Source organism: Grus americana, chromosome 3 (genome assembly GCF_028858705.1).
Source record: "Grus americana isolate bGruAme1 chromosome 3, bGruAme1.mat, whole genome shotgun sequence".
In the NCBI taxonomy this organism is placed as follows: Eukaryota; Metazoa; Chordata; class Aves; order Gruiformes; family Gruidae; genus Grus; species Grus americana.
This window is the reverse complement of record NC_072854.1, coordinates 78984387-79011963: the sequence shown is the minus strand read 5'-3', so window position 1 is coordinate 79011963 and position 27577 is coordinate 78984387. Positions and strand designations below refer to the sequence as shown.

The window sequence follows — 27577 nt, the reverse complement described above, 5'->3', positions numbered from 1 at the left end:
AGTATGAATGGTTGTTCAGCCGCTGTCTGGGAGTTCTGCCATTGACTGCCAGGGGCCCTAAATTTCTACCCACTCATTTCGTGCGTTTAAAATTTAACACGTGAATCAAAGTCAAGTTCAGTAAAGTACAGAGAAATGCAACAATTTCTTCCTGGGTTCTATTTTGCCTGTCATGCCGGATTATCAACAAAACAAACACCGCTTTTTCAATCACTTTACAATGCTCATTAAATGAAATATGCAACTGATCAATGAACATATAAATCATTAGTGCTAATAATGCCATCCTATTCAGTCTTTAAGGAAACAGAATACAAAATTATTAATAATAAGAGAATAGAACTGAATAGTAAATATGTGAAACTGTTTTGTGTGTTAGCCAATGATACAGTATTTAACCCCGGCTCTTTCAACTTGAATTATATTATCATCAGAATCTCTAAAGACCTGAAGCACATATGTAAGTATATTTCAGATATGGATGACTTTTTGCATCCTTGCATTTGTAAAATTAATGAGTATTATTTATTCTCATTTGTGTGGTGTACAGACTGTACTTAGAAATTACTCTGTACTGTAAGATTTTTTTTGAACATTAACAATATTATCAGTTAAACTCACCCTATGTATTTTTCATGGAAGTGTTCCAACAGCAAACTATTAGAAAAATTTGGCTCTTAAATTCAAGCTAACAAAATGAATCCTAAGCTTCACTGGCCATTGTGAAAAGGATTAAACTATCTTTCTTTTGCTTATACTCGAACTCAAAAAAGGGCATACATCCTCTGAAAAATGTCACATTTCGTTCCCAAGAATCCCACAGGAATATAAACTGCTGGTAGAGAAGATGTAGCAAGGAGAACCTGAGAGATCTGCAGCCTAACCTGAGCTCTCCTCAGGGAACTGTACTTTCCCTGTTAGGTGATAGGAAAGTATCTGCACTGTCATGTAGTGTTCTCCACCCACATCAAGGTTGCACCTAGCCCTGAAGCTACAGTAACTGGCAACTGCTGAGGACATAGTCCAACATACCCACTTTCTTCACAGCAAAACCCCCTTCTGTCCTGTGGTCCTTACAAAATACAAAAGCTCTTACAGAATACTACCTAGATTTTCAGCTGATACTGGGGTGGGATAAAGTTCTTCTAAAGTATAAATATCTTCATGTAGGCTAGAGATCTAAACTAGCCACCGCCCTCGGTGAGGTCCAGCTATCTAGTGAGCTGGCCAAGTGCAGGTGTTGGCTTTACGATGAGGTGGGCTGCTCCCTAGGCTCCACCGACCGCGCTCACCATCTCCACCACAAACTACAGCAGGAGTTCAGGCACTGAGGTCACGTACTGACAGCAGCGTGTAGGCTGCTACATTTTGATGTCTTAATCAGAACCCATATAGTCCCATGTTCAGTGTTTTCAATGCATTTCTGTTTATTTTTGATAGCTGTTATAATTCTTATTTTTGTCAATCGGATGTGGCAAACCCACAATATTTTCTGTGAAACAGAGGAAGAAATGAGGAGTGTGGGGGTAAACAGAAATCCAGAAGAAACAAAAAATCTGCAAAATACCTGCAAAGGCACCAAGGCATATGTATAAAACATAATCTCAGCAAACACTATGTTATTTTAGCAGGAAAAAGACTTTTCAAAAATTTTGAAAATCATCTTCAATGTACAAAAAGAGCTAAAATGGAGATGTTTCTACCCAAATCCACCACGCTAAACAGAGCCATTTTTACATGATCCGAAGTTTATGGGGATTTTGCCTGCAATAACATCTTATCATCAAAAGCTAATAGGTTAAATTCCACTCTACAGATGTCTGTAGCGAGCAGCAAAGGCCTATTTCTCTGAACCAAGAAAAAGAATATGCACTAGAAGTCATTATAGAGCACGGATACATAATCCAGTAATTTCATGCCTGCATCTGTAAGTCTCCCAAATGCCAATACTCTGTGCTAGGTTAATTTAGGCTGATTTAATCAAATGAAAGCACTGGATAATTAATATAAACTAGAATTTCCTGAACTATTATTTTCTATCTTCCAAAACCTAAAATCTTATGCTGATTTTACTGGATAATTGCAACTGGCAGGTCATTTTTAGAGTAGCAAAGCAAACCATTTCATGATGAGTACTATAAATTTAATGTATTCATTTGTGTTCCTTAATTCACAACAACGTTCTCCTAAGGAGATTGATTTCTCAGGTCGAGACAAGTTTCTCTATTACCATGACTTGTTGACCATGACCATATATTCAGGTCAAAGCTAGGGAGGGAAAAAAAAGAAGAAAAAAACACGAAAAACAATACATACTAAAATAGCCAGCTTTTAAGTAGGATATTTGGAGTTTACCTGAAATTTTTAGCATTATTATTTTTCTTTAGTTATTTTCTACAGGCATGGCTAGGTCATAGTGTTATTTGCACCTGAAGAATTTCTTTGAAAGCACTTGGGTTACTATAGAACAACAAAGGAAAAATTAGTCCCTTATCAATAAATTTGGTTTCATATTTTGTTTTATAAACACAGTTCATATGCAGACATAAATTCTCCTTATTTTAGTCAGACAAATACATTTCAATAAGCTTTCTGGTGTTTGTATGACTAAGTCTGAATCAGAGTTTGCTAAGCAAACTGAGTAAAGACATCTGTATTTATCCCTTATATTGAAGCATGGGTGTCCAAAGGTGGTTAGTTTACAATCCAGTGGATTCAGTCACAAGGTCCTTCCTATTCTGTACACATAGCAGCCCAGAGTTCATTCTCTGTGGATGTTCCCAAAAGCCTTGGCACCAATCTCAGAAGTAATAAGGGGAAAACATAACCTAGTTTTTTCAAGACCTTAAAAGACCAGTTTACTGATTATGAGTGAGGCTCAAAACTTAGAAATATATGGTCACATTCCACACATTCTATTTTTGGAGTCTAGAAGAGAGATACTGCCTAGCACAGCCTGGTGAAGACACTGTTTTTAGCATCTACATTCATCTTGGCTGATTATGTCATATTACATATATAAGAGAAGTTACAGCAGAGAGAGCAGTGGTCCATTCTAGCGCATCAGGTATGCCTACAAAATACAGCAGGGCTGGCTACAACAAAATACAACAAGGCTGACTTACTCCTCCTAGTCTGGGTACAGCAACACAGATTGTCCTAGCCCTCCAGAGATCCTCTGTACACAGTACGGTAGCGAGCAAGTCCTGTTGTTAGCAAATCCAACGCGGTCATGCTTTTGATGCTCATGCACCATGGACTAGCAATCATAAAACAGGTAGACTATGCTCCTGGTTTCTTTTCCTTTGTAAATATGTCCTTAGATGGACTGGAGGTTACAAATTCCCAGTAATTAACACACCTTTTCTTACACGCTTTCCTAATTTTTTTGTGTATGTCTTTAAGCTTTCACTTCCAGCAGCTGCACTGCAAGCTCAAGAATTCTCGCTTTAGATCTAGCTACTCTCTAGCACTGTAAAAATGAAATAAACACTCTTAAAAGTGACATCTTTCTATACACTACTTTACATGGCAGAAATCACAAAGGAATTCTGGTTTTGCTAGCACTTACTAAAGAAATGATAGAATAAATCTCCAGCACGCAAAGCGTTTGCTCCAATTTCTTGCCTATACTGTGTTTAAGGTCCTTCCCTTAAGTGCCTACTGGATAATCAAGGAGAGGAAAAAGTATTAACAATTATTGCTTTGATGTTAAAAATAGCTTATGTAAAGGAATCTGTAAATCTTTTAGTAAGGATATGTCTTTCTTTCTTTCTTTCTTGTGATTATCGCTTGTCTTTTTAAATCCTTTTGGGTCTCAATTCAGTAAAATACTTAAGCACAGTACTTAATGTAAAGCACAACCTCAATTTCCACTGGATCTGAAGTGTGGTTTTGGGTGATTTACTAAGTCATAGGCTGTATCATTAATGCTTCCTTTCACACGAAACATTTTTTCCAGAGAAAAAGAAACCAGGAAACTCAGAAAGTTTTTCTGAAGTTTATTCCACTGAAAGGAGGGAACGGCGAGGAAGGCATCAAAACTTATAGTCCACCAAAGCACTGAATGTATCTGAATATTTTAGAGGCTTCAGTCTTAAGACATTCACCTGACATGCCTAGTCCAGGTTTACAAAGCTCAACTCTTCAGAGTTGTGAAAAAAATAAAGCCAAAATTTAACAATTATAAAAAAGGCAACGTAATTAATCCACACTAAACTGGTGATCAGTCTGTAAATAACAGGTGAGTGATGCAGCAACACTGTCCTTCCAATTTCCTGTTAACTGATAGCTGGTTTCTGATGGGAGTTTGCTGCTTTTCAGGTTTGCCTACTAAGATTTACCACCAAACACATGTAATCCACCCTGTCATTTCCCAAGCATCTTCTTGCAACACATCACCCAAAAAAAAAAAAAAAAAAGAAAAAGAAAATACAAGTAGATAACAAAGAGATAGAGAATTAAAGAGGATGCAAAAAATAAATGTCAGATCCACTCAGAGATGCAAACAGATGTGAGTCAGAGACATCAGTGCAGTAATGGCAATTTACACCTAATAAAGCCTGGCCAAAAATGTTTCCATACAAAAGGCACGTAAAATGCGTGAGCCTACAAAACCATCACAAAGCAAATCAATAAGTTGCTGTCATATAAGAGTGGAAACAGTGGTTACTAAAATGGCTTTCACTTAAACAGTTTCAGTTTTAACAAGGATAAATGCATGCCTTCACAGGAGCTTTGCAAACTGACAACACAAGTTCTTACCTGAGCTTTTATTGGTTTTGTTTTGTCTACTCTTTACTTGCTCAGTCCATAATGTAGGATAACGAGAAGCTATATCTAGGGTAAAAAACAAACAAACAAAAAAAACCAACAACAGAAAAAAGTTTGTAAATGTTACAATTTTATATGTAATGTAAAATTAAATAAATAAATGTTCCAAGTTACTAGCAGCTGAAAAGTAAGTGGCTAGTTTTAAAGATAAATGGATCTAAAAAAGAAAAAGGCACACTGGTTTGTACTGGGACAGTAACAACCTGCACTTGTGCAAAGTCATGAATAGTTCCTTCCTTATCCCATTCATATGAAAGGTTGAAATAAATACTTTTAGACTAAAATTATGTTTAATCAGAATAAAAATTCCCAGTGTGGAACCAAAATATGTAATAACTTCAGATCAGATTCCGTGAGATTTGCAGTGAGCGGTAAGGCAGCCACAGTACGGGACTATCATTCCCTGTAGGCCTTCAGCTTTCCATTTACCGAGCACTGAATTTCCCCAGAGGCAAATAAGCCTGACAAAGCATCAACTCTAACATTACTAGGCAATATGCTAAGGACAGAATTTACCCTTTAACTTCCTTATTTAGCTGTACAGTTTTAATCTGCGCTCTGGCTCAAGTTTAAAACCTGTCTCTGACCTGAGTAGTGACAATTAAAATCGCTAACGTCAGACTGCGCAGCTACAGTGTCATCTCGAAACTGCCACAGAAAATTTGTTGCTCGTAAGTAAAGACTCTACTGTGTTTGCTCTCTTTATCTGCAAAAAAGATACAGATGCTTTCAATTTCTTGCAATTTCTTCCAACTGCTCCAGCAGTTGCCCTAACTCTAAGGTAGCATTTTACGTTGTGGTACACGGTCCGTACTGCATAGTTCAGTACCGCACTGTTAAATCCCTGTTGATGCTCACCTTCTTCATCACCTTGAGGCTGAGTCTCCAGCGCGGGAGCTGAGGCATCATCTGAATTCAGAATGGAAAAGATTTGCAAGGAGACTACAATTATGAGAGTAAGCTAAATAAGTGTACATACATGATTGATGCTAATGATTTGCACATAGCCCCGGCCGGTAAACAAACAATAATTTAAACATTACTTATAGGTACTACACAGCATAGATATATTACATCTACAGACTATGGATTATAAATGGATGGCTTTTGAGGTTATGGCTGAAGAAAAGATTGCAGGGTCTTTGATGAGGCAAGAAGTGATCAGGCTGCTCCTTGGACATTAATTCTTCATTTTTAAAGCTGCACATGGATACCTATAGGTTAAAACTGATTAAATCAGAATTTCTAAAGAAGTTAGTAGAGAAATGAATAAAAGGGGCAAGACCTGTGAAAGCAAAAGCTGTCTGGGGCGAACGAGTGGCTGCAGACATGTTGACGCCTTAAAATGAAAGGAAAGTTTCTTTTGGCACAGCAGGATCTATTTAAGAGTCGAGTTGACTTTATAAGCAAGATTCACAGATTAAAGAACCAGAATATTGTTTGAGTAATTCTTATCCTCCAGTCAGCCATCTCCATCCATCCACTACCAGCCATTACTGCAAGAAAAGAGGGACGAAAATTTACAGAAATGGTAAGAGAATGTGGGTAATTTTAGGTTCGGTAAAACAGAGTGGAAGTAGTGCTGGAAAAGAAAAAATCCATATGAAAAATTATTCAAGTTAGCATTCTGGGAGAAGGAGCAGTACCCAAAGGCCTATCTTTACCTTATGACGTTTTCATATTTTAAAATTAAGGTAATTGTTTGGGTAAACATGACTTAGTAGGCCTTGCTAGAACATACTTTCCAGTCATTGCTGTTTCATTGTATCATGGAGCTAATTCCAAGACCAATACGTTCTGCAGTAAATAGCATCTTCCATGCAAGGGTTTTATTAGCATTTATTGCAGTTTCACAACTGGATCTCAGACCAACATAGTTTCCAGACTGTTTTCCTGGCATTTTCATAGAAGCTAGAACCGAAGGTAACTGAGAAGATTCTTCTTGCATGAAGCCCTACCAGGGTAACAGCGAGCGGCAGCTTTAAGGCTAACGCGCTACCTGTTTCCATTTCTTCTTGCTACTGCAATTCAGAACAGCCTCCTCCTGTTTTGTCGTCACCATCACGGGGTGTGTGTGTGTGTAAATCTGTATTGTCTTTATGCAAATCATGCAGAGGATTTGGAGGCACTCTGACCTTCCCCTCTGGAAGCCACAGCCTAGTTCACAGCAAATACAGATACCAAGTAAATACTGATAGGAGGTAAAACCAAATTTGCAGCCATGGAACACTAACCTCCATGCTTTTCACAAAACCAAAGCAGCAGCAATAGAAACTTGTTTTCACTGCAAAATGTTTTAACCAAAGCATAAGGAGACATCTTTTAAGAACGCTCATTCTTCATGTCCACACAATGACAGGATACTCTGTTCCAATGCCATAAGAGATTGTCACTCCTCATTAGTTTTGCTGGCGTTTTTGTGGTGTCCTCTGGGTGGTGGAATAAGACCATTGATTAATTTCAGAGGGGATTCATCAAGTATCCTAGTGTTCCGAGAATCAAGACATACATTTAGATCATCAATCAGTATGTGATTCAGAAAGCCCAGAATTTCAGAGGATAGCTTACAGTAGGCAAATATTACCAAGATCCCAGCCAGAAACTCGGTTTGGAGTTTAAATGACATTTTTCTAATCATCTTTTAGTACACAATTTCAGTTTGTGACACATTTGATCTTATGTTCTCACCTGAAATTTAGATACAATGCTGTAACTTTAGTGTTATCAGCCCAATCAAAATTAGCCTTTTGAACTTTGTTCAAGCTGCATTTAAAACAGTTTATCAATTTTTTTTTTTTTTTTTTTTTAAACTCAACAGATGTTTAATGGTTGAGTCACAAAACTGTCCTCAGGTGTCCCTCACCCAAAAGAGAGAAGTTTGCTTTTGGTCATCAACAAACCAAACATTTGGTAAAGGATATCTGTATAATCTAAAAGGTATTTACTTCATTCCAGAACTGGAGGAGCTACAACAGCTCCTGAACTACCCTTAATCTGCAGGAAAACATCCACATTCATTTTCTGTTTGCACTCTGTCAGGTACATCATCTTTTCATAAAGCATTTTGTGTTAAGAATGAAGAGGCATGTGGCATTTCACTGTTCAACACAACATTCAATAGAGAGTCACAACTGTAGAGCAGCTCATCTTCATGTTAATTAGCTATCTTACAGGTTAACTTCATAAGCCTTCCTTGCTGGCGCATGCATACCAGTTTAAACAGAAACAATTCTATCAGAGGTAAGTCACCAAGAACATAGCCCTGCAGTCAGCTGAAAATCCGAAAAAAAGGGATGCGATCCCATCTCTGAGGCCTGTGCTTTTCAGATAGCCTGAATATTTTCCTTGGATAGAGGAGGGAACTGGGGGGCCGGGGAAGAGACTTTAGGAATTATCTTTTAAGCTTTATTCCTGCTTGATTTAATGTGCAAATTTGCAAACAAAGCTCCGGACCTCCAAAGTCTGCAGCTGGAAATTTTCTTTCAGTTTTGGAATACCCAGACAAAGCAAGCTGCACAACTGCAACAGATACGGCCTGCCAGGTCATCTTCTCCTGTGAGTATGTGTGGGACATCTTGGAAGAAGAGACTGTCTCAGGCTAAGGCTACGCTGTCTCTTGAGTAGAGTCCTCAAGACCACACTTGAAGGTCTGGAGCATGTCCTCTGCAGCAGGGAGAATGCGGTGAACCTGCCTAAGTTTGGTGGGTTACAATACGGGCAGGTACCCCCATCCAGCCACCCCCGGTTATTCCACAGGAACATGCAGAGGAAAGACGAGCAGGGAGTTTTATGGTTATTTTGAAAACTACTGCTGTGCTCTTTCAAACTGAGCTACAAAATATTTTTACTACACTGACTGTGAAGCCGAAGCACAGCTCTTTAACTCAGATAGCTGATCCTCTTCAGTACTCTGTGACGGTCTCTGAACAGGTTGTGATGTGTTTGACAACGCTGTTTTATGTAAAGCACACAGCAGTGACTGGCTGGAAGAAGAGCGGGGAGGGGAAGTTAGCAGCATCGGAGAAGAGGCAGGGACCACTGGGAACCAGGTCAGCGGCCCTTCGTACCACAGGCTTGTGCTGGAGAATAAAAACAAGGCTTGAGTAAAATGCAACCGTGTCACTTTAGAATACATGTGAGGCAAAGGGAGACTTCATAAATTGTCTACATTTAAGCTTCTTGTTCTAGGATTGTTCGTTCAGGGTTCAGCAGCTCAGCCGCCACAGTCACAAAAAAAAAAAAAAAAAAAAAAGGATTCCAGACAAGTTGTATATATGGGATAGTTCATTCAGTTCAAAGATGAAAATGAAAGTCCTGACCTAAAGCAAATGGGTACCTTAGGGTTAGTGGAACCCACAATTTGTCTGGAAATACATGAAGGAACAGTTTTCCTTTGTACTTTGTAATTATTAGCCTTTAAAGAAGTACTGATTTTCTTAACCTAACAGCACAATAGTTTATTTAAATGTGGCATACTACAATGCTGCAAAAGTTCCTGTAAAAAAAATACTTCAATTATATTTACAGTGGGCCAAACAGATAGTCATTAACATTAGCACAAATATGAATAACTTTAAAATTAATTTATGCCACTGTAACTGACAGCAACATTTAGTATGTTATTTTCAGCTGAATTTAAAATTCTTTTAAGTGTTTGGAGAGTGTTAGCTTTAATTTTGTTTAAAGCACAGACATCACCCTCATTTAAATCTACCAGCTATGTTAGAGTCGCATTGGATTTTGTCCTGCCAACAAGATATACACCACGATCTATCTCTAACAACAATCATCTGGCCACAAATGTAAGCCATCAGATGATTTAATCACAATATAGAGCATAGTGCTGGGTCCAAGATGACTCAAGCAGTGATTGCTATGGAAATAAAGTAAGGACTCCAGTTCCCGAGGTTTTGGGACTGTAGAATGCTGTCTTTATCAAACAGACAGAATAATCGGTCCTCCAGGGCAAGCAAACAGTATGGGAAAATATTTCAGAGTATAGCTATGGGAAGAAAAGTTATGTTCCAAAGAGCACAGAATAGCAACGTCTGTAGGGCTGAGAATAGCAAAATATAATGTCTATGCATATATAGACAAATACATGCACACGTACATATACTTTATACTCATAAGTTTACTAATTATTTACAATGCAGACATAAAATGAATAGCACATATGCATGTATACATATTATATATGCATATATAATATGTGATAAATGTATGTTGATAATTTAAACCTGTGGAAAATCACAGTGGTGTATCCCACAGCTATTTTAGTTTCTATTTAAAGGCCGACTGAGATATTTACCTGTTTTTCCTGCACCTTCTCGTTGTGGCAGCTTCTCACTCACTGAACCTGCAATTGGAAAAAAGGAATTAACCAGAAAAATATTATTTTCACTTTTAATATGTTTTCTAAGTTCAGCTTTAATGATTCATTTTTGTTTATTACAGCAATAAACATCAGCAAATTCTTCCCTTGCAAACCAAAGATTTTAGCTTTGCCCGACTTCTGTATTTGTGTACCACCAATTTACTATCAGATGCTACTTCTTGGCCACCGCAGGACCTGACAAAGAGATAACATTAAACACTACGTAGACACAAGTGCAAGAACATGCTCACGTGCTGCAGAGTCAACGTGTCCCTTCCCCAGTGACCCAGCGAGGAGAGGTCCTGCAGTAAGATGCATCGCCACAGCACCGCTCCCTCGCGGTTCCTCATGCAGGGCAGCACCCTTCCTACACACGGAGTCTTGCCCGTGCACCTCAGCTGCTCCGTGGGGCTTCTCCAACCTCTAGCCCAGTCCTGGCTCAGATTAAAAACTGCCCCTTTATGCTTTAAATACCTCCTACAAGGCCCTCCCGAAACCCTGTGCTGGTGTGGAAAAGTGTGCGTGTTGGGGGAGGCAGGGACGGTGCCTTATTGTGAACTTGAGCCTGAGCTGCTTGCCGGAGATGTCCTCAGAGCTGTGGCCCTTAGGAAAGGAGACAACAGCAGTGGCGGGGAAGGAGTTAGGAAGTTGGCAGGAGATGTATTTTAACGGTTTATTCTACCAGCCTGGACTCCAACCCAGCACCCAATCTTGATTCCAAGTCATCAAGAAACAGAGAATCCACTGGGTTTCTCAGTAGTTTTTACAAGAGCTAGCTGTCCACAGGGTTTCAAATAGAAATATTTCCTTATTGCTCACTGATGTCTCATTATTACAACCGTTTGTATGACTCTAGCTCCTAGCCACTTATCAACACATTAAAAAACATCTTTAAAAGCACTATTTTTCTCTCGGAAGAGAAAATTAAAAAGCATAATGTCTACCAATTCTTACCACATCCTCTCTTCTTACAAACACCTGTATTAATGGGAAAAAAAAACCCTAACCCAAACCCCCAAAACCAAATCCACATCTGACAGATGCTCAGAAGTGTGTGAAATAATTTGGGCCTTAATTTTCTTAATTTATTTCCCTCTGGAGTAACAAAATTCACTGGGTTTAAAACAAATAATTAAAAAAACCCAATCCTTGCAGCACAATAAATCTGTTCTAAAAGGATAATTTAAATAAGAGAACCCATTAAATCACAGGTCTTGTTTACCATGCTGAACTGATGGCTACATCAGCATCAAGTTTAGACACAGGAATCTGCCAGAGGGAAGACAGCTAACTTCACAAATCTGGCACGCTGATTTTAAAGCCTGCATAAAAGAAATCATGATAATGCAGCCAAGCTGATATTACCTGCTGAAGGATTCAGGTTTTATAGATCCATATAAAAAATATTCTAGTTTAGACTTGTTTCCTTTTTTGGTGGTAGAATATTTTTATTGTATCATGTTTGAATCACCAGAAATTCAATACATTTAGTGATGCATCAGTATTAATTCAGACAGGAAAAACAACGTCATTATCATTGTAGGAATTATATCCAAGGTTGTTTGGGATACCTTGCTCTAGATGGACTGCAGTACTAATCTGTGCTGTTCACTATGAAGAGGAGGCAGATTCTTGCATTTATGCTAGCTGAAGCCAGAACATCTGAGCTTTTTGGTGCTTGGCTTGAATTTGGTAAGAGGTTCAGCTTGAACTCAGATTAAGATGCTCCAGTTTTAGGAAGTACTGCATATAAATTTATAGGTTTTCCTAATTGCACTAAATAGCAGTGATCCAATCTTTCCTCAAGTTTCATCCAGTTACAATTAACACTGTAGTTTCTCAATTTAATTTTGATGCACAGGAGTATAATTATAATTCTCTTGCAAATATAGAGATTTTAGGTCTGATTGTCATCCACAATAAAGCGTGGATGACACCACCAGTTTCTGAATAGAAATGAGGTCTCAGCATGGGGAATGCGTGTGATGAACTGCTACTGATAGCCTCTTTGCACTCAAAAGAGTGTTCAGTAAAACTTCAGCTTGACACCAGTGTTGTCTCTCTATGTACATTCAGAACCACTATTAAAAATTTAACTTAAATTCAGTTTATACAGAAGTAATTTAACACACTGGTGAAATTTACAGAATATTCCTCATCTTAAACCAAAAGCAGAAAAATCTTTCCAGATTTCATTAACAGCAAGATTCCTTCAGATTACTCCTCCTGTATGTAAAATTATGAGGAATAATGACTATGTGATATTCATGTACACTCAGGGAGAATTTAATTCTTTTTTCTATGCTTTGCTTTTTTTAACCCCGAATTTTGATGGAAAATTGATGGATAGAGGGAGACAGTGACATTCACAAAGGCCGAGTTTATCATAGTGAAATCTATTTTCACTGTGAAATTAGATGAATGCTAGGAAGATTAGTTTCACTCAGCTAACATTATTTTTTTTTAATAGTCTTAGGAAGCTAACAGAAATATTCACAGAATTTCCTACAAAGGGAAATCTGCACCCTTCAAATAGTTTCACCTGAGATTTTCAATTTATGCAGCAGAAACTTTTCTTGTTGCCTCCAAGTTGGACATGAGGAGGGGTTATTGAGCTCGTAACAGTTTTTTCTACCATTTTCTGAATATATTTGAGGTAGAAATACTTCTAGCTTAAATGGCGATAGGAAGTTGAGTTTGCAAGTTTCTAGGAAGTTGCATCTTCAATACTCACGACGAATGCCCGCATTTTCAGCTAGGCAAGAAACAGAAACAGCAACTTATAACTTATCTAAAAGTTATGCAATACAATCAGCTTCCAAGTTTCCAGTGCACTGTAAACAGCCAAATGACCACATAAATACATTTACGGAAGGGGAGAAGGCAAGGAGGGATATTAGATTCAGCAGCATTATTTTAACAAGAACAATTTAGTACCATTCTAGCTTGCACATTTCCTTATCCATCTATACATCTATGAGTCTGATGAATTAAAAAAAAAAAGAAAAAAGCAGAAATATTTATGCCTTAGTTTATTGCAAACCCCACAATTCTGCCCAGTTTCAGTCTAACAACTTCTGAGGCACAATAAATCTTCCAGGGAATTTGATGTTAAGTTTTGTAGTTTATGATTTTAGCATATCCATTTTCTATAGTTCTGATCATATGTGCCTGGGCTTTAAAAGAGAAGGTGAAAGTCTACTATTATCCAGTTTACATAATGATTTCTGATCTCCTCCTAAAGAATATTTGATATGTAATCACTGAATGCAGATATCAAGAGACGGGACACTAAACTTCCCATGCTGTTCTATATTTCAGAAACGTGTGTGTCTGACTGTATTTATAGGGAAAGTACTATGTATTCGGACAGAAGAACTAGATAATTCAAGGATGGATATTTTTCCCAGCTAACAAAAGCAATATAATGTAAACTAAAAAAATGTATTGCCTTCCCAAATATATTCATTTTCATATTATCTGATGATAAGACTATAGATACAGGAAGAGTCCTGAATTTTTAAAAGTACTTGTGTTCTGGCCTTAAAAGAGGATCATGGCATCTTAATTGTAAGGTAGTAAAACTACTTCACAGAATAATAAACCATGTGTCCATACCTCTGAAATCTGTCTGGCTGAAACCGAGAAGAGTTAATATGGCATGAAAACCCTACAATAGGTGAACATTGTATTTTCCAATGATAATTTAACACCTGCTTCTCAGTTTCTGCCACATTTCCCAGGACTCTGTGCCTGTGGAATTTCTGCAGTTCCCTGCAGTGCTGATAACAGAGATGGGGAGTTGTAAAAATGTCTGTCTTATGTCTGGTGTTCTTTAGTGAAAGTATTGGGGCACATTCATCATTTTTAAGGAGCTTTCTTTTTAATGCTGTCATGGGAATGTGTTTGATTTACTTTCCTTCTCACCACTGCTTCTGCAACAGTGGAGATTATTTCTATGGAGTGAAATGGCATTCTGAGATTTATCATGTGTGTTTTAGCAGTACCAAGTGTTGGTGTGGGAATAACTGGGAAGGATGGAAGATCCTCTTTCAGGTAAATATGTAGTAATTAAAGCAAAAAACCATATCGGTTGGAGAGTCCTGCATTTTTTAATGCTGCTTATAACCTTCATCCTTCCCCACCTCGTGTCTTTAGTGAAAAAGATAGCTTCAGTAAGAGCAACCAGAACAACACAATGAGTAAAAAATGGCTCATATAGCTATTTAGATACATAAAAAATATACATGTGACACTTTCCTGTCCCAGGACCTGAGATAGCATCATGTTATGCAGCTAACCAATATTACCAGTTAGATAAACTTAGAGGCTGTTTCACCTATCCAATATCACATAGTAAATGTGAGGCACAGATAGGGGATGGAATTGGGAAACCAAATTCCTAACTGGCCCATCCTAAATTCTGCTCCATATTTCCTCTAATAAAATCCAACTTCTTCCAGGCTGCCATGCTCTTCTTTCCTATTTCTGGATATTCACCAAAGTCAAAGGTGGTTCTACTGGGAGAAAATGAAAGGTAAGAAATTATATCATAATTTAGGAACAGTTGATTAGGCAAGTATTCAAACCTTATCTGAAGTTACTGAAGAACTAACCTAGGACTGAAAAGAAACACTGAAAATTTTCATTAAAAAGAAAAATTTTCACACATTCCATGGTATCACATTTCCTATGAGAAAATAATTACAAAAGCACGTTCACAATTGACTCTACCTGCCATCTTGATTGTCTGTCCACGTTCTGCTCTAAAGGGAAAAGGTGGCAAAAGTGATCTTGGGAGAAGAAAGTCTGGCACATGCAAACTGAGAAATTTGCATTAATGTCTTTAGAATAGCTATAGCATCATGCCTGCAGAATACACAGAATTAAGTGAAAATACATAAACATGCTGATGTCAGGATGCCACCGCTACAGGAGATCTGCCTGCAATATCAAAAACCAGCAAGCTAATCCTACAACGAGGTTAGCAAGTGTGTCGGAAGAAATGGCATCCCTGAAATACTAGTTAAGACAGGAGTACATCTACTTAACTTCATTTTAACCACTAATATCTTGATTGCAATTCCTGTGCATAGTGGTACTAAAGAAAAAGTATAAAAGAGAATGAGTGGTGATCTGGAAAACATCAACAGTCCTTCTGGGGAGAAAAAACTCTATTATCCTAAACAGATGGCAATTTTGAACACGTATTGGGAAATGGGAGAGGGGTGTAGTTGTGCTTCAGGCTTTCATTCTCCAACGTAAGAGCAAAATTTTGCCTTATTATACCACATAACTTTCTGACACTATCTGTAGCTGCCTTCTCTGCTGAATGAGAAGGTTTCTCCAGACCTCTTAAAACTGAGCCCTTAGCCACTACTACTGCAAAATACCCTAGTACTTCAAATCTATTTCCAAACTCAGCTGTAGCTGGACTTCTTTCCTGAAGGACAAAGGAGAAGTGGTGAGCCGTAAAACATGAGAGCGCCGATACAAGCAGGAGAGGAAATGTGCAGAGAAAATCCCAACGGGTCTCATAACAATTGGAAAATTACCCATGATATTCCATGGAGCAAAATCAGACTCTGCGTATTCACCTGGGCCCTGGAGCAGTCTATTTATCTCTGAGCTACAAAATTAAAATCAAGTGCTACTCTCACCTTCTCCTAGCATTTCTGTAAAACTAACTTCCCTTCCCACTCCTGCAAAAATGAGCTGAAGCAGGCTGGCGGTTCATATGATAGGCACATGAATATATCAAGAGGAACTAGGGTTTGGTTCCTGTAGAGATAGAATAATTCTCATATTAATCTATTAATTAACCTGGAACTACACTGCAGCTTCCCCTTGATAATACTGAATTCAAATAGGAAAAAATGAAAGTACAGTAACTAACTCGGCAACATTCTGAGCCAAACATAATGCCATATGTTGTGACACATCTGCCAGACAACGACTTGTTGCACTTTCAGCATAAGCATAACCCCTTTTTCACTGATGTCAGTGAAAGAGAGGAAGCTACAAATTGCTATTGCAGAGAAAGCAGTGAAGGTACGCTTTCAGAGAAGCCCTGGCTCTGGACGTGCAAAAGCACCCCTGTTCAAGAATACATTGAAGCACCAAAATGCTATCCTAACCATGTGTTTTCTGAAAATGTGATCCAGTTATAATTAATAATTACATTTAAACGAATGCACATTTTTCTCTATTTTAAGGCTTCTGAACATTTTATATTATTTTTCACAATTGACTGTCATTCCACAGTGACTTTTCAGACTGAATCAAAGGATTAATCTGAAGAGTACTTTCTGGCTAAAGTGGACCTACAGACAAGATGCATGGAAGATTCTGCAAATTATTTAAACTTAAAAGTGGAATTTTTTTTTATCATCTTTGTTGAACTTTCTCAGTGGTTTCTTCCTTTCTCCATCTATTTATTAAAAACATCAATACTGTGCTTGAATGACTGAAGTAGATCAGACCAGGTGAATTCCCTCAAAGGCCCTAATCACTTTTTTTTCCCCAGCTCCATTTACATAACATTTTAAAGCTATTTCTTCCATTCTCTGACAGACAATGGTGCTGCAGCACAAACAGAAACGCAATACATAGAACTCAAGTATTTTTAGAGCTATTTCTGTGCAATTCTGTCAGCCTCAAGGAAGGTGAATAGCAATTCTGGCAACTGTTCATAGACTGGGAATTTATATTTATTATCAATATCAATGAAATAGGGTCAGAAACAACTTCCTAAAAAAACAGTGAACATGTTAATTGTCCTGATGAAAGAGAAAAGGCAGAATATATGGAAATGAGTTTGATTTGCCAATTAATTACTACAATGATTCCATGATGTTCTTAATGCTTTGTTTCATTTTTATTTCTCCTCTGGATTTGGTGATTCATGGGGTTTGCTGTAGGAGTTCTCTCCTTGGGCTATGTTACAAATCAGGACATTTACACAGGTGTTTTTTTTTTTTTTTTTTTGGGGGGGTAGGGGGCTTCTATACTCTAAATATTTAAAATATCAAAAAGGCAAAGCCCTCTGAAATTTTTTTGCAATGAGTTTACATGCAAGAGAGTTTCATCATAAAGAAAGGACTACCACAGCAAGTCAGTTGCATGGTTTCATATACTGACACATAAATATTGTACAAATAATCATTGCAAAAAACACCTTCAATAGCTAGATTATAGTACAAATAAAGTAGATGGATCATAGGATCACAGGAAGATTTAGGGTGGCAGTGACCTGAGAACTCATGCAGGGCTAGCTTAAAAGCCAGACCAGCTTTCTCAGAGCCTCATCCAGTAGAGTTTTGCAAACCCCCAAGGATGGGGCATCCACAGTTCCAGCCACCACCTGTTTCTGTGCTGAACCTCTCTTCCAGTGAAGAAATTTTTTTCCTTAAGTCTAACCAGATGCCACAGATAAACTCTACTGTCCATGAGACAATGCTATAACCTGGGCAGTCAAAGTCTTACCTGGGCACCGGGGAGTTTTGTGGGCCACAGCAGTACCACTGATAGGGCGACCATTGGGAGTGACACACCAGCAGTATCCAGTGTAACTATGGCACTGAACCTGTCAGAAATTACATGAAACACATGCAGTTTGTCAGATGTGTCTGTTATCCCACAGCATTCATGACACATGAGTGTAAAAGACTAGTCCAGCAAACTACATTGACAAACCTAGAACAATAAACCATAATGGACCTAATCTCAGTACTAAATATGATTTTTTTAGCATAAAGAAGAGCTTATTTCAAGCAAAGTGTGGTAGGTCCTTCAGAATCCAATGGAAGAGAAAACTATTGAAATATGTGGTTGTTTACATCCTATTTCAGAAGAGTGAGGTGCAGGTGTTATGAAAACCTCACAGTGAAGTTCCTCGAGGGACACATAAACTGTTCTTGAAGCAAGCAATCTCAAGCTTTTTTCCACATAGAGAACATATTGTTCCACCCACTGAAGGAGCAGGACAGAGTGATTGTGCCAGCATTATTCATATCCCAAGCTGTCAGAAAGGAAACTCTTGGAATTCCTCTTAGAAATCAATTGCATTATATTTCCTGAGGGCCAATATCATCTCCCTTAAACCAAGGATTGTCTTCTGCACAACTTCACAAGTGAAATGCAGTACAGAGGCAGCAGAAGGTGATCTTGATTGGGATATATATCACAGGACAAGCTTCTAACTGCATCCCTCTGAATTCCATGATCTAACCTAAGTAAATTAGTCTCAGACCTGCAGAAATTCAGCTGAGAATAGGGAAGAATCCTGCATGATTCATGCTTTAAGACTGAGATATGGACTCTGGTCATAAGATTTCTGGTTGGGATCAGGAACAGATCAGAAATTCCAAGCATTTTACCATCTGATGAGTATTCAGGGGGCTACCAGAATGACTCAGCTGCCTCAGCCTAGAAGAACAGGGAGTGTATCACATGAACAACAGTAATGTTTGGCTTTTTTGCTGGCCAACTCTGAAAAAAAGAACAAGGACTCGGCACAAAACATGAATTTTCCTTCCATTTTTTAACGTCAGTGTTAGCACAAATTACATTTCATTTTCAAATTACATTTCACTTCATTACATTTGTCTTGTCTTCATCCTCTGCAAACACACATAGTCTGACTCTCCAGCCATGCAACATACTGAATGAAAAATTTTCAACCTGACTATATGTGCCATCGTCATTGCATTCTGGGATAAACACTTGTTGAAATTCCTTGCGAGCTTGTTCCTGGGTGTACTTCCTCTCAGCCACACATCTAGAAACATCTAGAGAAAGGGAGAAGACAAGTCAGTTGGATGATGCAATATAAAGAAAAGATAGATGATAACCTAAATTAAGAAAAAGGAGGAAGGCCCTGAGACCCATGTAAAGAGAATTGGAATTATAATCAGGAAAATGTACAATCACTTGCATTTTTTTAGGAAACGAAACCTATGGATGACAATAACTTCTGGGCAATAGTGTCCTAATTCACCTCATTCACCTGCATGATAATAACATTTTTTTCTGAGTATCATATGTGAATCACTAGTATAATCATGTTCTTCCTCCAACCTTTGAATGTCCAACCTGTAAGTTCTTTCGGCTCGCCCAAATGTGCTCATGCTGCCAAGCAGAGTAAACAAAACTGAAATTTTGCCACCACAAAGAAGAGGCCACAAAGTGAAGCACAGAGGGGAGATGAGATGGAGAGATGCCTGGAGAGACATCCTTGCTGCTCCAACTGCTGCCAAAGGACAGAAGCCCGAACAAGCTGCCACTTGGTACCCCACAATATTCTTTCAGTACTAGTGGCAGCACCGGCTTTCTAGTGCTTCAGGAAAGGCAAAGCAGGCGGCAGGAGTACAGCTGCCTTGTATTTCCTACTGTCAGTTTACACACCATTTACTTCAGTTAGGTAGCTATCTCAGCTGTGACTACAGGTGTGCCAACCAGGCTGGTAAAAAAAAAAATAAAATAAACTGTATAGCAGAGGGGCTTGTTGGGGAGGTGATTCAATAATAATTTGGGACATGCTTAATTCATATTATGCTAAAATTTACTATCACAGTTTATGATTTAGACGTGGCACAAGTCAAAGCCTACCACATAGTCCTTTGTCCACTGTGTGGTTTCTTGCACCATCTCCTGTGTTACTTGGTGCTGTTCTCCATCCAAGACAAGGTAGCAAACTATACAGCTTTAATTCAGTAAAGTTTCTATAGTTTAACATATAATATTAATACATATACTACATTTCAATCAGGCAGCCAAGGGGTGAGAAAAGTCACATACCATATACTTTTTTTTGTTTAAAGCCGCTACAAATTTTAGCATGCTGCTGATGCAAAATCTGTGCTTCAGGATCTGCTTGAGCTAAGCAGTTTCAGGACAAATGAGAATACCAGGCAAGCTTAAGGTAATATTAATGATTTCAAGATGTGACTGTAACATCTGAATTACAATGATCTCAAGCATACAAGCAGAGAAATCTGCTGCTTCTGGTCCCTGCTTTGTTTAAAGACTGTTTGACAGTAACTGGCTAGATCCGTTCTAGGGCTAAAACTGTCCAGCGATTACCTGTGGGACAGGGGTGCTGTGCTGATTCATGAACGCACAGTTCTTAGAAAGCACGGGGGGGGACGGGCTTTCTCGTCCATGCCAGTTGCACATTAAGCAGAATCTGAACAATGAGGCAATAACACTTCCCCATTTGCTACCGGCATATCTTGACAGGGTTTTGTCATCTAACAATTCCCAGGAGCATACGGGTGAGCCCCTCAAGTGCCCTCTCCGTGCCAGTATTATCCAGGCACACATGCACAGAACCAGCACGGAAGCTTGGTGCAACTGCAGAAGTCCTTTGTACAGGATGAATCCACCGGTCATCTCCACTAAGCTTTGGACAACTCACCTGAGAACATTAGCGTAAAAAATTCCCTTCAAGTCCTAGGCAATCTGTTGTGGAAGTGTAGCATAATGAGGACAGAAACTGGTCCTCAGCATCTGCATCTTGAAAACAAAATCATGACCCCTTAATTCTAATCTTCGTATTGATTTACCTTCTGGTCTTGGATTCGCGTGCGCTACTTCTGTGCATTAGTTTACTCTTCTCACAGGAGCATTATAAGAGTTCACGTTGGTAAAATGCCCAAAATACAAGTTGTTTCACTTTGAAAAACTATGTTTCCGTCTTAACAACCTTAATCCTAGTATGCTGTTTCAGGAGGGGTATTCACAGAGATGCAATGTTACCTAAAATGGACAGAAAAGTTCAACCATCTAGAAATGTGACAAAAATAATAAGGAACTGAATTAATTTGTACTCTGGTACTTTAATAACTTGTTTCATCAAGGGAAAATTATAGCCAATGTCCTGTGCAGCTCAGGTAAAGTCTGTTAATGTATGCACTGCCAAAGATTGTTTTTGGGGGAAAAAAAAGAAACATTTTAAGCAAGCTTTAGTGTCATAAGCCTTCTTCTGAGTATGGTTTGGTTATACAGTACTTAATAACATGTGGTTTTAATGTAGCTAGTATTTTAACTGAAAATAAATCACTCCTTTGTTGGACCTCTGTCCTCGTTTTTCTAGAATGACATGTGGTTTAAATGTCTAAAAGGAAAGTGATATAAATTCCACCACATAAGGTCTCTGGTATGGTACCAGCAACGTTGTAAATTATCTCCAATATTTGAATTATCATAAAAACATGCCAAGGAGAAAGAGAAGTTCTCCAAAACTGTCCACCACTTGTTCCTAAACAGTCTGATGCTCTAAAGGCCTCCTATTTGTGGATGATCTAATATGCTTTAAAATCAACAATGACAAAATTTAGTGGAATATAAAATTCACGTTTGAGGCCTTATTTTGTATTATATAACCATGGAAACATTTTAAAGCTGTTGGGTATTACTGTGCTTCAGTACACCCAAAATAAACCCATGAGGAAGACCTCTTATCAAGTTAAGCATCTGAAACTGTGTATAGTCAAAACATCATTCCTAGTTCTGGTTTTTTGTTTCACCAAGGTATTACCACAGGGGAATAACTATGACACAGAGATGTGGTCCAAACCTGACAGAACAAACGTAATAGTGTGGTCAAGATAAAAAGTCATATAAAAACATTCTTCCTCAGAATACTAATGAACATTAAATTATTGATTCAGAGGAGCTAAATTCCTTCCAAGTAAAACCAAGTGATTACTTCCAATCAGTGAAGGCAAAAGAAGTTATACATTTTATAATAAATTTGTAAGATTACACCACCTGCCTCTGTGTTCTGGTTTCAATACCTTCTAAATCTACTGTGCAATTTCAAACAAATTTTCTAAAGGAAAAGAAGAATTCAGGAGATTTAAGTGCTACACGTTTATGTAAAATAACAGTTGAAAAAGGACAAGAAAATTAATTCTTGCCATGTTTGGGAGAAAGGCTGAAACATGAGCTCACATAAAAGTATCAGACAAGATATGGATGCAGACAGACCTTGCAGCTCCTAACAGGCAAAAGTCAGTGATGGGTGAGGTCCGAACCCACAGGAAAATGAACCTTCCAACGGCCACTGCTCATGCTCACTCACTGAAGCCAAATCTGGGAGCACTGTGCAAAGTCCTGCGAGCGCGCCCAAACAATTCTTGTCTACAGGCCCCCCTGTGCACCTTGCACAAGCGTAACTAATGAAGATAACTGACGTGAATCTCAAATTAGTAGGATGAGTCTGGGCTTAAGTGGCTTGCCAGAAGGAGGTTTATAGGAATAATGACATCTAAGGGGATACCAGTGAAGTCTCTCACATACAGATTCAACCTTCCTCTTCACCTAGACCAGGAATAATTCAGATCAGGAGGGACCCTGATTATTTTGAAATGAAGACTGATAATGAAAGGTGGTGGGACTTACCTGGTACCTCTGTTCTAATTGATCAGTCCACAAATTTGATTTTGATCTTCATGGACCCTGATCAAAGCAGGCCAAACTCTTTTGGGGTGAATGGTGTCACACTGGTGACAAGGAACCTGAGAGCAGAGGGGACTCCAAGTCTGCAAGGTGTTGGAAGGATGAAAAGCACTGTGCAATGCTGTGCATCACTGGAACAAGTCAGCCCTGTTTCACTGTTGTTATATTGGATTCTAGCTCAAAAAAAAAAAAAAAGCAGCTTTTTTTTTTAAAATCTGCTTTTGTTTAAACTTTTGGAACCATCTAGTGGAAAAATAAGGGGCTTGAAACTGTTACTGTTTTCTGACTAGAATTCCCACTATACTTTACTTCTCTCCCTAGCTTAAGTATGAATAAGGGAGCCAGCAGGCTCAAGCCGGAATCTGGTGACCTGGTGAAAAGATCTTTTGGTTCTAAGACCTGTAAAAAGCCGGCTGAAACGAGGCCTTATTTGCCTATACTCAGACAATGGCAAAAACTAATTTTGCAGATACATATGCCCAGCTGTAATTTTGAATTATATCAATGTCTCAGGGAGACTTTATCCTCTCAACTCCAGGGAAATGGGCTTTTATGTCCCAGAAGCTTGTGGGGAAAAAAGTTCTCCTGGCATAGAAACTGAGCATGAAGGTGCATGAGTTTACCTTAAATTAGTTCACTTGGACTGTATTAGCTAGCTACAAAACTGGCTTGGTCCAGGGCTAGATGCATTTTAGCACAGCATGTTGGCCAGTGTGTTAATTATACCACTGTGAATTAGCACCAGGACCGCAAAGGCAGCTAGAGGTTTAAGACGACAAGTACACCTTGGGGTGTAAAACAAAAGAAGACAAAAATGGGTGCATTGGAGCGGACAGAAATACACAGAACTGAGGAGATTACAGAGCTGTAGCTGTTTGGGCAAGTCTTTCTGAATAGCCCTGGTGACAATTCTGGCTTCCAGAGGAGACCAGTGTCTGGAAAGCCACAGGTGAAATATAAAGCCATCTTAATTCTGTACTAAGCTTCTATACGCAACAGGGAAGACTTTCACCTATGAAGTGGCACCGGTACGCTGCTGCAGTATGCCGAACCAGCTTCTGTCAGGCACGGCACCTGGGAGCACAGGACTTCCTGCGACAGCGCTAAACTCAGTACCCAAGGAAATTCTGGAAACAGAATTAGCCTCAAAAACACACAGGCCTGACTTGGAACTAATCTCATTTTATACCTTATTTCCAACAGTACGGCACTGAAAAGACTGAGCTTCGGGAAAAGAAAGAAAACATCCATCAACTTCAACTCTGCCAGCTAATCCTTGAATAATATATCACACAGAGAGAAGTTTATTACTGCAAAGTAGAAGTTTATCTTTGAAACAATGACACAAACTCATGAAGGGTGTAAACACCATTTCTAAAGTGACATTTAATACAATTGAATTTACAGCAACTTCGGGGCTCCACAGGGAGATCTAACCCAGATTCTCTCATGGAAAAGTAAACAGCTTGCCAAAAGAATAGATAAATCTCCTGCAAAGATTTTGATTTAGTTCATCCGGTATTTCTTGGTTTGATATATATTTCAGTAAGAATAAAAGTACCTTTCCCAGTCCCAATACACTGAGCAGACTTTGCTTGCTTTCAAAGAGATTACTGTGTGTGACACAGGCTTGTTATGTATTTATGCATAAAATGCACTTCACAGTTTATTTAGTTATTTTATTATAGATGGAATATCCCACTGAACAGATCAGAAACATTTACCACTTTGTTAAAACTACTTATAAAGTGGTTAAACTTAATAATTTGAAGAAAAAGTTCCCTTGAGGGCTTTCCACAGATACTTAGCTGTTCTTACGCTAAAAAGAAAGTTTTTCTAAAGTCACATAGATGTGAACAAGCAGGCCTAGTATAGACATGCATAATCCAAATACCTCTCTCTGGTTCTCTGTAGGTTTCCCTTATTGCCCCTCCATTATGGCAGAATATCTCTACACACTTACTTGCCCTTAAATTTAGAAATATGCAGTGCATCAAGCTGTTTAAAGTTAGCTATCCACCTAAGCACTTTACTGAATTGTCCTAACAATGAACCAGATTTTTTTTCTCCTTCTGTTTCTTTCCTGCTGCTATACCCTTTTGCTAACTGGTAGCGATATAAGTCAAATGGTCTTAATTTGTAGTTAATTTAGCACAAAAATATTTTATTCAGAGCACAAGACACGATTTGGTTTATATGGTATAAACTACTCATAACACGAATATTTTCTATGATATTTGACCTAGGTCAATGTATATTCAAAAGAACTGATCATGTCTACCAACAAAGCATATAAATAGCCACAGCCTCTAGTGATAGGAAACACACAGTAAGCTATACGAGCTCAAAGTTTCAGTTTCAAAGATGCATATATTATTAGCCTCTTGGGTTGGAAAGGATGTCAGTACAGACATTTAGCCTGACACAGCCGTAAAATAAAGACTTGCTGCTTCGTGACAAGGGCTGGCCGAGCCTTTCACTATTTATTTTTATTGCTGCATTCTGGATTCAAACAAAACAGCAGAGCAATCTTAGCCTAAACTCTCCTTTATTGGCATCTAACAGGCAGGCAGTGTGGGGTTTCTCTGTTGTTTTCTTTTTCCTCCCCCCCCCCCTTTTTTTTTTTTTTACATTTTGCAACCACCCAGCAATTTAGATAGCTAAGCTTTAAGATAAACTAAGGAATGCTGTGCCAGATTCCTTCTTGGTACAATAATATTTCTCTCGATTTGCTAACAGTCACATTTGGAGAGATACTGTCTGACTAGAACTGAATCAAATATTCATTTTTTTCCCAGAAGGTTTCTTTTCAAAGGAATTCAAACTGGTACTACTTCTCAATACACTCTCATTTTAATATTTTTTTTCCAAATAATAAAAAACTAAAGTTGCAGCTTTCTGATTTTTTACATACCAAAGGACAAACTAGGCCTTCTGAGCAGAACAGAGATTTGATATTTTGGAGAAGTCTACTATGGGCCGATTTATAATACTTGCACTGAAAATCTGAGAAGGCTTGCAACTATTTGTGGTTCCTAGTCTTCAGTGCAGTATTACTGCTTTAGCACTAGTAGTTTCTACTTCACTTGCTTTAAGATGTACATTTTATATTAAACCTGAAACTTAAATTGAAAATACATGAGCAGAAATGAAAACTCCACAAAATGAAAAAAAAAGATTACTTTCATTCAATTGAAGTAGTGCATATGTGAATCTAAAAAGATACCTTTTTTTTTTTCCTAAAAATGCCCTTATGTGCCTTGTTTCTGTCTAGTCTGGCTTTAGTAAATTCTGCTTGCAGAAATATATCAAGAAAAATCTAGTATTTTAAAAAGAGATAAAATCCACCTCCAGCAAACTGTGGATATTATTTCAGTGTTACTTGTGTTCTGTTCCATGTACCAGCATGCACATTTAAGAGAGCAAAGGATATTCCACAAAAAAATATTCCAAACGTACTTAAAACTTTATCCACCCCCATTAAATAACTACTAGAAAGTATAATCGAAGCCAACTCCTCTTGCTTTCAGAGACTACATAAATTATAACTTCTGTATGCGGATATCTTTTCTTCACCAAGATGAATATTTTGTTTCTCAAATTAACACTTTTACTACAGTGGCTTGATACATAACAGCTTGACACATAACATAAATGAAGACTCAAAACCAAAATGAGCTTGGGTCTGAACAGTGTTTGTTTCAGGATTGCCAGCATTACAGTCTGGAAACGTGCATTCATCCTACTGATTAAACATAGTTTCTACAGTGAGAAAATATGTCTGAAAAAGGAGGGGATAGCCTCCTAGCTAGAAGTATTTTTAAGACAAAAATCTGCCCTATATTCAGTTTTTTCCCAGAAGGTTTCTTTTCCAAAAAAAACCAAACTGATACCACTTCTCAATACATTCTCATTTTAATATATTTTTTCCCAAATAATAAAAAATCCCTGCATCTCTTTTTTTTTTCCTTTTTCCTCATAAAATAGAAAAGAAGAAAAGGGAGAGGAGAAAAGTGAGAGGTGAGGACAAGTGAAAACTTCTCTGCTTTCAGTCTGCAGATGGTGTAAGCTCTCAATGCGCGTTCAGGATTATTTTATAGACTGACACCTTTCACTCATTTCAGTTAGGAGAAGAACCAAACCTACTCACTACATCTTTCTCTCTCCAAAGGAAACATCTTGGGAGCACGTTGTGCCTCCCAAAGGCAGTCCACAGGGCTGCCTTCCAGCAGCAGGTGCACTGGCAAGCCGACGTCACTGCCCACACGCTGACCTAAGGGACATCCTCAGGCGCTGCGAGCACACGTCGAGCTCACACCCGGCTCGCAGGCAAACCTGAGCTTGAGGGCAGCCTCTGTGGGAATACAGGACAAGGTGTGCGCTCAGAAACCACGTCCAGCATTTACAAACCAGTTCTTTATCTAAGAGGCAACAGCAACGTTTCCCCAAAGTATGCTTAGGTTCATTACCTATGAGCCCCAAACAACTACTGCCCAGTAACGTCCTCCTTTCTTCTAGCAATGGGAAAAAAATCATATCAGCATGTTTATCCAAGGACAGAAAGGTACCTTAATTCATACCATTTGAAATTATTTAAGCATGTCCTTCATTCATTCATTAACTCATTGTACAAATAGTTCAAATGAGTGAAACTTTTCACTATTGCTGAAAGCCTCATTTAAATGAAGCAAATGCTGAGTGTTTCTCTAAGGAAAGTAACTAGCAAATAGTAAAATACCTCTTTATGGGAAATTCCACTCATATTTTGATGTGCTTCAGTTCTTTATGTGAATCGTGAGAATGAAGATAGTACCTTTTGTTATGTCTATGATAGCCCATAAAAGAATGGCATTTTTAAACAGCCAGGCTCTTTAAGATACCATAAACGAATTAAACTAAACATGA

The 27577-nt window shown here is 38.4% G+C and overlaps 1 protein-coding gene across 7 annotated transcripts in view; it reads right to left on the bottom strand.

Annotated features, from left to right (window-relative positions):
- Positions 1–27577, bottom strand: part of SMOC2 (SPARC related modular calcium binding 2) — a 149533-nt gene that overhangs the window by 71819 nt on the left and 50137 nt on the right. For 4 of the 7 annotated variants that reach the window (XM_054821699.1, XM_054821700.1, XM_054821701.1 and 1 more), the window contains exons 3-7: positions 18893–18999; positions 17696–17795; positions 10145–10192; positions 5692–5775; positions 4765–4839 (exon numbers count right to left, since the gene is read on the bottom strand). In XM_054821699.1, coding sequence (XP_054677674.1) covers positions 4765–4839; positions 5692–5775; positions 10145–10192; positions 17696–17795; positions 18893–18999 — 414 coding nt within the window. The remainder of the gene's footprint in view (positions 1–4764; positions 4840–5691; positions 5776–10144; positions 10193–17695; positions 17796–18892; positions 19000–27577) is intronic. The other 3 variants (XM_054821702.1, XM_054821704.1, XM_054821705.1) reach the window with 1 other exon arrangement.